General features: G+C 40.1%; 1 protein-coding gene across 2 annotated transcripts in view; it reads left to right on the top strand.

Annotated features, from left to right (window-relative positions):
• LOC131456482 (copine-8) overlaps window positions 1-14,674 on the top strand; it is a 93,757-nt gene that overhangs the window by 71,953 nt on the left and 7,130 nt on the right. The window contains exons 18-20 of one of the 2 annotated variants that reach the window (XM_058624846.1): window positions 1,826-1,883; window positions 2,551-2,624; window positions 13,217-13,362. In XM_058624846.1, coding sequence (XP_058480829.1) covers window positions 1,826-1,883; window positions 2,551-2,624; window positions 13,217-13,362 — 278 coding nt within the window. Of the gene's footprint in view, window positions 1-1,825; window positions 1,884-2,550; window positions 2,625-5,021; window positions 10,609-13,216; window positions 13,363-14,674 lie in introns of those variants that run through there. The other variant, XM_058624845.1, reaches the window with a different exon arrangement.

Below are 14,674 nucleotides of genomic sequence, written 5' to 3' on the forward strand. Positions count from 1 at the left end.
CAATGCATTAATGAATTGGTTACAATTGGTGTGTGAAGAGGATTTGTAAGTTTGAAGTAAAGTATTCTAAAATATGACAGTATATTCACAATAAAAGTCTGCAAAACCCATCCCAGATTATACACATTGATTGTTTGATATTGTTGTGATATACTGGGTAGCCTTTACTACTATTACTTTATTTTGTACGATGTATTTTCTGTGCCCTTCTCACTTTTGACAGCATGTTATTCAGCCTCCTTCCTTTCTCTCCATCACTGTCGAGAGAAGTCATGCACTCGAGGGAGGCCATAGAATAAAAAAAAAAAACAGCAGCAGTTTTTTGTTTGTAAAAGTCTGATCCGTCTCAGACCTTTAAGAGCAGAGGAGGAGAGTAGGCTGAGGAGAGTGAAATGTTAAGGAGAAACGGACGTGGCAGTGATGAGTGAAGAGGGAAATAAAGGAGTGTAGAGGGCAGTAGAAATGTAAAGTGGATCAGTACCGAGTGGGAGTGAAAAACTAAATGAGATCTGTTGATAAGATCATCCATAGCTCTGCTGCCTGAGGTCAACACATAACTCAAACTCACTGAACACAAACCGCTGGGCCTCTCTCTCGCTCTCTCTCTCTCTCTCTCTCTCTCCCTCTCTCTCCCTCTCTCTCCCTCTCTCTCCGTCTAACATATTTTTGACACTCGCACATACCCACACACACTCGCACACAACACAAACACGTGTCATTTGTAAGCTGTCAGTGAGTGAAGCCAGAGTTGTTGATTCTCTCTCGTCAATGATATTATGCACTTGGATGCTGTTCCGACCCACGCAGTGCTCCAGTAGGTGCTGTAAAAAAAAAAAAACACCACGCGTCAACAATTCACACATGTGGTTCCACACACTTTATGTCATGTGCATTTTGACAAGACTTCTGTGGAGGCTTTGTTTACCACTGATGAAACTTTGTGGACCTGCGCCTGCATTTGTAGCTGGACTACCAATGCCGATATCAGTCCACACCACAGGATAATTGGCCAGATTACAGTCCCGATCCGGCCCTTTCAACGATCATGGATATTTACGACTGAAGTAACTAATACATACTTTAATTTAGAACCGTAACTTGTACAGGCCAAGTTGATTGTCAGGTGCGACTTCATCCACAGTTTTTTGCGTTTCTCAGCACAAAACATCGCACTCACCCAACAGCTATTAACTGACGACGCCGACAGTCCTCCTCCATGCCCGTTTATATTCAGAATCACGTGAGTTTCTGTGAGATCCCAAATCCCCGGAATCTCCTCCCTGAAATCGTTTGATTAAACGCCAAGTGTGTGGTCCTGCGTCTTGACCGGATCGTTAAGTCTGTGCTTTCTCAGGATTAAAACTGGATGTCTTAATAAACCTAGTACAACTTATTGAACTACAGTAATAAAAACGGTCTTATCTTTAAACTTGAATAAGGCCTTGGTGCTGATGTATTAACCACCGAGCAATGGGGCTGTACACACAAAACAAGTTCGAGAGAATCTGCTTCTCATATTGCATCATATCAGCTTTCTATCCATATGGAATCAGTCATTTAGGAGCACTGATTTTTTTTAAATGGGTTCCAGAGTGGGACAATCTCAAAGTGCCATCCCTGTGTTTTACCAATACTCTACTTTGGGAACAGGATGATATCATAGTCCCACCTCTCTCTCTCTTGAGTTTGCATGTGTTGTTGCTAACTTTGTCATCACCATCTTCTCGTGTTTGTATACATTGTGACGCATACTTATTCCGATAAAGCTTTGTTCTAAAACGTTGGCGACATTTTGTCCCATTTTTCCTGCTTGTCTTCTCTGCAGGCCTCCTGTCTGCCAATGTCCATCATCATTGTGGGGGTAGGACCTGCAGAATTTGATGGTAAGTCTTTAAGATCTTTTGTATTATTGAGCAATGATTTAAAAAGGTTCAATTGAGGTTACACTTAGATATTGAGTCAAACGTAGTTTTCCCACTGTGTATCACGTTGAACTGAGCAGACGGACCTCTCTGCTAATGTGCTCACCGCCAGTACACACTAAATAAGAAGATGACACAGTGAATGACATGACACCACAATCAGCAGAGTGACACATTTCTTTTTTTACAACTGTTCAGTTTGTCAGTTTTAACACTTAGTTTATGTTTTCTTTTTTAAGGTTTAATCTGTTGTTTTTTTAACCCCGAAATACAAAATCATCACTCCACACCCTACTGTAATTTAATTTCCTTTGTGTAACTTAAACTACTTTACATATATTATACAGTGTGTTCACACATTGTCATATTACTTAGTAGTATTTATTGCAGGGATTCTGTCAGCACTGATTGGCTTCTTTAAATTTGCCTGTGAAAATGACACATTTTCTTAATAAAATCAAACTGCCATAAGCTCCTATACTAGATCGAAGGGAGCTGGAAATCATTGATTGTTTCGTGACTGATTAGGTTCATAGTTAATTGATTTTTGGCTGGTTTAGAGTCACTGGTCTCTTAGAATCCAACTGCATGAAGAAACGATTTATTAACCCTCTTTTTCTCTTCTAAGCCATGATTGAGTTGGATGGTGATGAAGTCAGAATTTCATCCAGAGGAAGATACGCCGAGAGAGACATTGTTCAGGTACACACTGTTTTTTTTCCCTCTCAAAACATTGCTTACTGCTAACTGCTGCTACAGCTGTCTTACGTAGAATCTCATCTCATCTTGTTTTTGATGGAAATGTAAGTAAAACACATCCAGCATTCTAAAAGAGCTCTGCTACTTTAGCTCTGAGATTTTACTTCTTTTTTTTTTATTTCATTATATCAGTCATAGCTGAATTAACACCATAAGGTTGAACTTTGAAAAATATTGGTGACAATAACAAAAGACCAAGTGGATGTTTATGTTGTGATATATTCATAGACATTCATAAGTTAAAATGAAGTCCCTGCTAACAGCAACGAGCCTGGATCTTTTTGTTCCCCTCAAGTCCTGGAGCCACTGGGCAGTTGTCCACTTAATCCGGTCAGGAACCGAGACTTGGCAAAAATACCACGGATATAAAAACTGCTGCCAGTTGTCTTATTCTGACAAGTGACATTTGTTACATAATTAGGAAAAAAACTTTCAGGTTTTGATACAGGGAAGAATGATTAACAGACCAAACGAACAGGAAGAGATTTTACTCTAAAGAGGTTTGACTTGATATAAAAGCATTGTATTGTTGAGGTGAGCTGCTGAAAACACCTGAGTCCTGTCCAGGCTGCGGAAACGCACCTGGTCACCTCGACCCCACGGTACACCAGACCCCAGAGGACGAGACAGACACTCACCCACACACACATGATGATCTGCTGCCCAGTTACTGTGAAGACTGCCAAATGTCTGCTTCTCTGTCTTCTCACTGAGCCTCACTTTCTTATTAGAGCGGATAAACAGATGTCCTCCGCTCTGGCTCTTGGCCTAATGTGACGTCTGCCCTCGGTCTTAAAATGTCCCTGTTGTTCTTTATTCCTGTTCATCCACACCTTTCTGTGTTTCACTTAATATTGATATAATTCACAAACAAAAATTCACCGTGAGCGTTTCCTCCTCTGTGACCTTTATGCTGCCAATGTCATATTTCTCCCAAGGCCACGTGGGCGAGGAACACACTCGTTAGTTGGCTTTTTAACAAGCTGAAGCCCCGCCACCCCCACACACACACCCACACACACAAAGTCTGTGTAGAAAAGACCTGAAGATGGTATAAAAGTTTCAGCGCTGGAATATAACTCCACCTCTGCCTAGAGGATCTCATTATCAGCGAGCTAATAACCCAGAGTGACACTGCGAGGTTTACATTTTGCAGCAAGGCTTTCCAGCGCAAATTGGACCCTCATGTGATCAAGAGCCTGCAGGTGACAACAGCTAATTAAGAAAATAAAACGGGGACATGGTCACATCTGACCAGATGTTATTGAGCTATGTTTTTCATGCAAGAGTTTGTGACATGAAGCAGCCCTTGAAATATGCAAGCCTTTATTCATTTATAACAGGACTGTGGGAGGAGGCAGCAGGGTAGAAAAAATGGAGCTGCAACGGGGAGCAACATGTATCTAAGGATTCATCAATGCAACACTGAAAACTGAATTTAAACGAGGCTATTTAGTTGGTGTAGATGAGTTGAAGTGACCCTCCAACAACACGAAACTCTCTTGACCGCTAAGACACTTCAGTGAATTCATCCTGCTGTTGTCCATCTAACGCAGCCATTGCGAAGCACATTACAAGGTTACTTTTCCAGTTAATTGAAAAACAAATTGGTACACGTCTGACATGACAAGTAACGCTATCGTCGCCGTAAAGGTCCAGTGTAGGTCGTTTTATTGTCAGAAACTGATGATGCTACCCATTAATGTGTTTCTGACGTTTATAATCGGTGTAAAATAGAAATGTGTTTGGCTTTTGAAGCCAGAGAATGAGTCTTTTTATACGTACTTTAGACGAATGCCTTGCTATACAGAGGCTGCCAACTTGTTTCTACTAAAGCATGGATACCTGATCCAAACCTGACCTGATGTTTTGGGTGCATTTTGGACCATTCCTCCATTTATTCACAACATAGAGAACAAAGTGCCTGAAGTGGATTAGGCATCTATTAACGTAGCTTTCTCCCACCATGAGGAGACATGAAGTAGCGACACCTGGCAAGTGACCGTTTACTTTAGAGTGCATTTAATTGATTAATTATAATAGCAATATTTCCCCTGGCGTATCCATTATCATGTTGCACAAGGAAGGACGACGATATTTCACCGAATCCTAATGACTAATCAGGAAGTGATTCACGGAGCAAACTTGTGGACTACATCCATGTTTTATATGTGGTTTGGCCTTGAAAGTGAAGCTTGGTTAATAACATGCAGCAGATGGTAACAGATTCAGATTATGTTAGAGCTGATAAACACAGCGTTTGGAGAATGTCACCCTCCAAACATTCCCACGTCTTCTTTTCAAAAAGCCCCCCCCCCCCAATTCATTTCTCTTCATCAGTTTGTGCCATTCAGAGACTACATCGACCGAACAGGGAACCACATCCTGAGCATGGCCCGCCTCGCCAAAGACGTCTTGGCCGAGATCCCCGATCAGTTCCTCTCCTACATGAGGACCCGTGGGATAAAGCCATCGCCTGCACCGCCTCCCTACACGCCACCGGGCCAACTGCTCCAAACCCAAATATGAGCTGCGAGGCATAGAAGGGTTTCCGGAGTCAGGGTTTTAAACTGAACTGACTTAGCGCTCTAAATACTTCCATTTCCTCAAAGCCACTCTCCAGGTCTGGTCCTTGTGGGTCACGGTGGTCTTTCTTGTGTCCAGGAAGCTGCATGTCGGGGGCCAAGAGAGAGTGATGCTTTCAAAGGCAGGAAAAGCCAATGAGAGTCTGTTTACTTCCGCGACTGTCAAGCATTCCTCTTGCTATCTGATTTTTTTTTTTTGTTTGTTTTTTAAATGCCTGGGAAACTTCTTGATCAGTGTTTGGAGGGATTTTGGAATGTGTGGATTCAAGCTGGAAATGATCTCAACTGCCTGATTGACTTATTGAAGTAAGGGGGGAAAATGAAGGAGAAAAAGAATGAAGGATTGTTTTTCAGAAACACTGTAGAAAGAAGGAATGTCTCCAGACAAAACAAAGGAACCACATTATTCTTAAATGAACACTTACTCCTGTAAATAACTGGACAACTCTCTCTCTCTCTCTCTCTCTCTCTCTCTCTTTTTCTTACTCTCTTTTTCTCTCTCTCTCTCCCTCGCTCCAAACAACTCACTGTTTACAGTAAATGCTGACAAGATTTTTTGTTGATACTTTTTTACACACAGTTTCAATAACAAGGTTATGACTCTGTCTAATACACTCCAATGTATCTCCCTCTCTCTCTCTCTCTCTCTCTCTCTCTCTCTCTCCTGGCGTGTGTGTCAGGTAGCAGCAGTGCAGGTCCTGGTAGCTCTTCTGTACTGTACCGTACCGTACCGTACCGTACTGTACCGTGTTCTAGTGTTTGTATTAACCTTTTGCATGAGTGTAGCCTAAGTCAAGTGCATGCATTAGTGACCTGCACTACCTCTTCTACCCATCTGTCTGTCTGTAGGGGGTTAGTGTCTGCCTCTTAATCCATTTGTCACTTCACCCTGTCTGTCTGTCTGTCTGTCTGTCTGCACTGCTCTCAGTCCGAGGAAGTCTGTATCTCTCTCTCTCTCTCTCTCTCTCTCTCTCCATGTTCCTACTTTTCTCTCTCTTTCCTTCGCTGTGTTTCCATTCAGCCATTTTAGTTTACTTTTACTGTTCTTAGCTGCGTATTCCTGAAATTGTATTTTTTGTTGAACACGACTGATGACCGATAAGGATTAGGGCTGTCAATCCGTGTAAATATTGAATCGCAGTCGACGGCGCGATTGTCCATAGTTAACTCACGATTAATCGCAAAGTAATTACACATTTTTACCTAATATTCTTATAATCAATGGAATTACGATAGCATGAAGCATGAGAGCGATAGCCATTTAATCAGCCGACAGCACCCGATCCCTGTTCCCAAGGAACAATGTGTTATCATCGATTGCATTGATTTTTTTTGTTTTCTTAGAGAAGAGAAATGTATATCTGATTTATAAACGTAATTTATGTATTTCATTTAATGTAGATTTTGCTGCAGCACCAAAGGTTTAGAACACAGTGAAGTTAGTTTGAAGAAAGGAGACCACTGCTGGATCTGAGAGTCAGATTCAGTGTGTTTACATGCATGTTAAAACCACAATGTCCTGATAGAAAATGTGGCTGATAGAGAGATACAGCGCCACCTACAGAGGGAGAGTCAGACATACACGGCCAATGAATCGAATTTCTCCTCCGCATGTATGAATACTCGGACTCGGCAAGTTGTCTAACTGCCGGTCTTAGTCGGACTATGGCCTTAACTCGATTAAACTGTGTATGTAAACGTACTGAAACTAACTTCACGGTCATAGTCACAGAACGTGTGTGCGTTAATTGCACGTAAAAACAGAATCAGTGACTTTAAAAGAAATCTGCGTTAAAGCATTGTTATCGCATGTAACTTTGACAGCCCTAATAGGGATATTTATCAATCCCAATATTCCAGACCGTATAAGGTGTCAACAGCCAGAATGTGCATTATAAGCATTATTTGCCAGTGCAATTGTTGTCTGTTCAGAGGAAACAATGAAATGTGTTTCTCGGATCATGAAGAAGCTGTAGCTTTTATTGGCTGTTGAATGGGAACACAGTGACTCTCTGTGTGTCTCCGTCCCTGTCTTCGTCCTTCAAACCGCCTTGGCAACAGGATGCCCACATGCCCGGGGGTTTTGTCTCATCCGTGTCGTCCAGCACCCACCACAACTCCCTGCCCCATGTTTAAATCAACAGCAGCTGCTCTCAAACAGAGAACTGTTTGAGCATAAAGAGCCCAGTGGTCAAAAATGCGTTTTTCCCTACGTTTGCTTTGGTTCAAATTTTTTTTTTAATTGTCTGTACATTTTTTAACTGCGACTTTGATATGGCTTTTTACATGTTTGTTATATAGTGTGTATTTATATGTGCCAATCATACGAGTTTCCAGTGGAGTGAATGATTGTTTCTTAATGGCATGTATATGAAGAATGAGAGCAATTTGTAATGAAGGTGCGTTTAAGTGATGGGTGTTATACTGTGAATGAGATTCGAGCGTTTGTACGACACAAGTGTTTCCTTTCCAAACACGAGACGGAATCTTGAAGCAGTCGTACGAACGAAAGGCGAAACGGGAACATGTGAACATTTATTGGATTGTAATTGAGTTACACTGCAGTGCCACAAATATGAAGGTTACTTTTAGCCTTGCAGTACAGTATTTGCTTTATGTCATCAAAACTTTTTTTTTTTTATAGCGAACCTGATGTTTGCCAGGATTATATTCCATTTTTAAGCGTCATATTTCACCATCAAACCGGACACAATCAATGTGAATCAGTAGACACTGTGTAATGTCATGTAATTAACTGATATTTATGTATAAGTTACATAAATAATGTTATTATATGTGTATATAAAACAAGAGACTGTAACCGTTATCACCCAAAAAGAATGGGTGCATGTTACGAATGTTACGTTTCTGTCCACATCCTTCTTCTCTCGCCGTGTGTTTGCGACTTTGGCCGCGAGCAGCACACACTCAGTTTTGAGGTTGACTCGCGTGGTCACGTTCTCTTTGGTTACCCCAAGTTAAAAGTTTTGTAACACTGTCGTCCTCCAAAGATTCAACAGTGCAACAGTCAGAGTTGCTTCGTGGTCATTATTATTCCTGCAGATTGGGAGGAAATAGGTGTGAGTTTTTGGAGATGGGAGCAGTGAGATCCATTTTTGATATTAGTTCCCAGTAACTACTCAGCTTGAGTGTCTTCGTGCTGCACATAAAGAGACAAAAAACAAGACCCTTGTGACGGCAAAATTGGTTTATCACGACTTGCGCTGAGATTTTTGTGCTCCAGCCACTGTTAAGCAATCTGAGTCACGCTGGATTCACACGTACGCCAGATTCAAGCGTCGCCAAACTGCAGTTTGTTGGGTTTGTTTTGCTGCAGCTGAAGTTAAGACATTTAATCGCCAAGTTTGACTCTCTGGAGTTACCACATATCTGTGACGTCATCCTGGCAAGTCAAAACTATAATCATTCAGTTTTTACTAGTGAGAATTTGCAATTCAGTCAGAATGACGTCACTTTTGCCATTCATGTGTTTGGAGTCTGTCATTATCCAAATTGTAGATTCCAAATTCCTGCAGGTATTTTTATTTAACTTGAAAGATTTGAAGATTCAAATGTGAACCATCAGTAAATTCCATCACCTTTTTGAGTTTCACATTTTTTTGTATTTGCATAAAAAAATGTTAGGCCAGATTTAAACCCAGGTCTCACAAAGAGTCTACAGTACATCCCTGCCATTATATTTAAATGGAAAACTACCTCCTCTTTCTAATAATGTATTCTTCAGCAAATACTACATATTAGTACCAGGTAATTACTTCTACTTCTTCTAAACTGCTCCTACTACATGCTCATTTCACCTGATTCCTTAAAAGTGCTTGTTAATAGGACACTTGTATGAAATTAACAAAAGCCTAACGGACTCAAATTTGTGCTCATTAGTACAAATTTGATTGGAGAAATAGCAAAAGTCATGATATAAATATCAAACAAAGGGTTTCCAACAGTAAGCATTGAATTAAATTGATGTTAAATGGTTAAACAGGGTTTAAAGTAAATAATTTTATGATTTATGATCTTTAAAATATCCACTTTCAGGTGTTTAATGAGTATCTAATGTTATTTGGTGATCCAGGTGCAAATTTTCACAGTTCAGTGTAAAGTTTTGAAATTATACATGTTTTGATAAAGAATTAACTTCTCTACTGCCTCTCCTGTCGAACACTGGCTACTGCATTCAAATTTTGCCATTGGCTTTCTTAAGGCCCATTTATACTCTACTCTCTACAAGACAGTGACGAAAAGTGTAAGTGGGCCGTTAGTCTTTTTATCTAATCAGTGCGAAGCTTCTTTTTCCAGACTCCTCCCCCTTTTATAAACACAGAAGCTGTCTCATCGGCTTCCTCTCTTTCTTTCAGCTGGTGTTAAATTGACTACCAGGCCACACCCCCTGCACTGTTCTCCACTCCCCCCTCCCTCCCTCCTCCTCTCACTCACTCAGCTCTCAGGCATTTTTCAATTTCAAAAAGCAGGCGGTCTCAGAAGAGGGGGTTTAATTTAGTTTAACATGTCTTAAGTTTAAACATTTACTCATCATTATTCATCCATTTCGTATCATTTTGGGCCATAATTTGCCTCCAACACACAGACACAAGTTCCTGCAATTGTAAGATGTGTATGTTTGTTTTTTTAATTTATTTTTTATTTTACTTTATTGTAATTTAATTAAGATCACTAATCTTGCCAAGCTCCATGAAGTGTGTTATGATTGATATAAGTGTACTTTGTATGTATGCGTGTATGCGTGTGTGTGTGTGTGTGTGTGTGCTGCACCTTTATAAGAGTTTTAATAGACTGTGTGAGGTGTTACACATAAAGACCTTTGTTTACTAAAGCTATCCAAATAATATATTGTATGCTCGTCATATCTTAACAACGTGCACTATGTTTGCATGGACAGTTTTGCAAAGGACGCACCAGTTTCCTTTTGTCAAAAACTGCGTGTTTTGAAATATAAATATGTGTATGAAAACTTAACTGTACAAAATGGCCTTAAAACCTTCACTGATTTTCTCGGAATTGTGCGATGCCTTCTTCAGAAAAACGAGTTGTTTGAAAAAAACAAAACAAAAAACAAATTGATCGTTATCTATTTTGTGTCGGTGTTTCTATTGCTTTCTAGTGGATTTTCTTTGCACAAGTTCAACTATGAGGAAAAAAAACTGTTATCTTGTACTTTTTTGAAATGGTGATTAATCAGAGAAAGCATGGCTGAAGTACTGATTGTCTGATATTATATAAATATATATTATAGATGACTATTTCTGTATTGAACTATGGATTTTTAAAATATTATTCATATTAAACACTACATTTGCTGGACATTTTTGTTCCGGCGTCTTTCGTTCTTTAATCTTTTCTCTCCTCTTCCATCCACAGCTTTTTGGGATTTGTGCATTTCCTGTTCTTCCACAGACGAGATAATTATAGAGCACCCAAGTCTTCCCACACTACACGCATATAAAGTACACAGACCACGCAACATTTAGTCATGTTAAAGGTGTTGTCATATTTACTGCTCATCACTGGTGTGAATATGAATCAGTCTTTTGCCTGCTGAGGCGGCGGCAGCCATTTCCTGAAATATAAAAGAGTCAAATATTTGTTTCTCAGCTTCTACCCCTGAAGTTAATTGGCACCTGTTTTTAAGAGGCTGTTGGTAAAACTGTCATGGTTCCTGTCAAACAACAAATACCGAAATCTGTCGAATCTGTTGTTTAGCTCATCAACACTCAGCAAGTGTTCTGGAAGGTGCTGAGCTTGTTTCTCAGCTTGTTTCTGTCTTTTGTTTAGGATCTTCTCAGACTCTCAGACAGCACTGTCTTCTTGCTGCTGATAATTGATAATGCCCTTACATTTCATCCATTCATCATCTATCGCTTTATCCTGCGCTGGTGGGGTTCACCCTGGACACATTGCCACATGAGACAAACCACCATCCTCTCTCACACCTATGGTCAATCTAGAGGGTCAGGTACCTGGGTCTTTTGGCTGTACAGGTAACAGTGCTAACCATGGTACCATGGTATACTGGTGTGCCAGGGTCCTGTAGTATTTCACTTCACCATCGGGTGGCGGTACAAGTCTGGACGCAGGGAAAGGATGCATTCCTACCAAAGAAGAAGAGAAAGATGCCACAGCTCCCTCAGACACGTCTGGTTCGAGCGAGGCTTAGTACTCCACCTATCGGTGGGGCGGAAATTCATTTTGCACGCAGGTTCCAAAATCTGCCGTTCTGAAGCCTGCGCGTTGGCTCTGCGTGAATGTATACCAGGGCCTGTAGACACATGTTTTACACAGTGCTGTAATGTAACAAAGTACAAATACTTCAATTGTGAAGGCGCTGAAGTACAAAATTTAAGTATCTATACTTTACTTTGTTATTTATATTTCCAGCAACAACCCAACCCGCCTTGTAAGACTTTTACTTCTAAAACTTAAGTACATTTTATACCAGAAAATTACTTTTGACACTTAAGTACAGTAAATGTCATTACTTAAGTAACTTAATAAAAAGTGACTTCAAAACTTCTAGCAAAGTCATTTTGTCTGGTAAGGTACTTTTACTCAAATGTCCCTTTAAGGTTCTTTATACAAGCCTGGTTTTAGATGTTGCTCTGCTCCAAACACACCTGATTCTAATAATCAGCTCGTTATCACCAAGCTCTGCCAGAGCCTGATAACGAGCCCTTCATTTGAATCAGGTGTGTTGGAGCAGGGCAGTCGCACCCTGAGGACCAGGAGTGAGAAACACTGGATTATTTCAAGGAACATTTTGGTAATTACACTTTTTTTGAGTATCAGGGTTCATTGTTTTTGTTCTTTTTAATGGCTCAACTGATGTTGGAAAACTATGTTATGGAAAAAAGGCAGTAATCTGATTTCAGTGAAATCAGCCCAAAACACAAGAAACAACAAGAGATGTTGATGGTGTGGTTATTATGGAAGGCTGAAGTCATCTTTGTCATAAGACGATAAGTGTAAAAAAAAAAAGTTTATCTTTTTACTTTGGTCCAGGAGGCTATGTTATGTTTTAATTGGCACAGGTTTATCTGCCAGTTTGTCCTTCTGTTAGCGACTTCCTGTCTAAATTTTTTGTGAAAGGTAGGTATGTTTTCCACTGATGTCACAAAAAAATAATATTTATAGGAAATTCTTATCTTTTAAAATGGGCAAAACTATAAAATCATATCTTTTGTTTTTAAAAGTCATCGGACTAGATCTGATGTGATACATATTATGTCAGCGACATCTTAACAGGTGAGGGTGATTTTGGCGTGCTTATGGAAGATAGTCATATGTATAAGCAGGTAAAGTTCTATAAAGATCCAGAAATGTAAAAGTCTTGACAGAGGTCTGTGCACTCTCTTGTTTTTCACCAAATATTGAGTAGAAAAACTATTACCAACCAGGTGACAGGTGTAATGAAGACTTCTTTTTTTTTCTGCTTCCTGTCATTTTGTCAATTCTGCCTAGCTTTTTTTTTAATTAAAATTGAATGTTCACTTTATGTGACATATTGTGCCCAGGCTGCATGGGCTTACACAACACTACAAAGCATAACAGAACACAAGTGCAGGAGTAAAAAAAACAAACACGTCCAGACAAACATAAGGAGCTTTTCTCTGTTTTCTCTGAACACATTCAACACAAAATGGGTTAAGAAACAATGTCCGCCTTCATCGGTTACAAGTTGAGACCTTCTATATTTGTTGGAGCTGACTAAATCCTTTTATTTTGAAAGGCAAAAAAAAGAGTGCAAATGCCACTGACATGTCAGAGACTTTGGAGTCAGTTGATTGTGTATGTGTGTGGTGAAATTAAAGTAACTTGCTGCCTTGATTGAGTTTCTGTTTTGGTCCAGAACAATAAAGTTCACTCTCAGCAGTCACATTACAATGTGTTTGTGTGGGTTTTCTCCTGGTACTCCAGCTTCCTCCCACAATCCAAAAAAAAAGAAGCAGCATGCAGACTGGGGTTGTGGTAATTCGAGGCTCTAAACTGGCCGGTGACCTGTCAGGATTGACCCCAGGTGATGCCCAAGTACATGACCTCTTGCCCTTTGGCCCTCTGACAAGGTAAGACCCCACCCTTTCAATGACATTTCTGCAATTTTGTAAGTAAATCTATATGTGTGTGAGTGTGTGGTTACAGACGTTTGCTACTGTACCTCTATTATGATCACGTTTTTGTGAGTCACAAATTTAAAAAATTTTAGGGCCCTTGTGGCCTCTCGCAGTCACACACTGAGCAGGTAGTATCATGGATGTTACTGCACGTCTACCCTCAACCGCTTTAACTCGGCCTCTGGGAAAACTCCACTGTCGACATCTTCCCTTCAACAGTGAACAGTGAAATAATGACTATATTCACTTTTGAGCGTTTCCATGGCAGCAGCTGTTTACATGGTAACTCCGTCTCACCGCACCTGCCTCGTGCATGATCGCTGCTTTAATTAGGGCTATTCCTCCCACTCTCTACGCATGTACATGTTTTTACGACTTGACAACAAAAACACACGTGTGTCACATGTCGTACCGATGAAGACGACGCTGCATCAACATGTGGGATGTGTGTGTGTGTCACATGTCAGTGATCTCAACATGTTTGACAGTTTGTTTTAGCCTTTTAATTGTTGTCTCTGGCTTAAGTTTAAGGTCTTAAAGGAAATGTAAGGAATCAGTTATTTAGATGGAAGACATGTTGTCCAGATTGTCAGCGTGTACTTGAATGCACCGTTGACATCTCACTATAAATGACCGATCTTATGTGATTTGTTGAAGTAAAACATTAAGGAACTTAATAATAATCGCTTAATTATTTTTTTTTTTAAAAGAAAAACACTCATAAGTATATTATCAGGAAAATCATGGTTGGAGATAATTCACTCATACAGTGACTTGAAATTGTGTGTCACACCACACAGTCCTAGTGATTTATTTTGAAGTGCAACATTAGGAACATGTTTTTGTAACATTGCAACGTTTTAAGTGACAAAAGTAATGTTTCTCAAATGGTGGTAACTGATTAAAGCATCTGTAACACACTTTGTTAACATCAGTAATGTATTTTTGTAACATTAGTATCAAGATTTTGGACATTTTGTAACATGTTTTGTGGTCATTACTGCATCATGTGTCACTTTGTGTCAACGCACATAACTGCCGTATGGTCCCGTGTCTACAAGACATCCAACTATATGTGTCCATCACAGATCTGGCTGATGGTAATCAGGCATTCACACGGTGTCCTGCTGTCCAATCAATCCCCATCAACCCTCTAGTGTATATTAGATGTCAGGTGTCGTCCCGTCCATTTTCTCCATGCATGAATGCGCTCATAAACTCAGGAAGTGGATAAAATTGACTGATAATTTTGTCTCATTACGTG

This window comes from Solea solea, chromosome 3, assembly GCF_958295425.1.
Source record: "Solea solea chromosome 3, fSolSol10.1, whole genome shotgun sequence".
NCBI lineage: Eukaryota > Metazoa > Chordata > Actinopteri > Pleuronectiformes > Soleidae > Solea > Solea solea.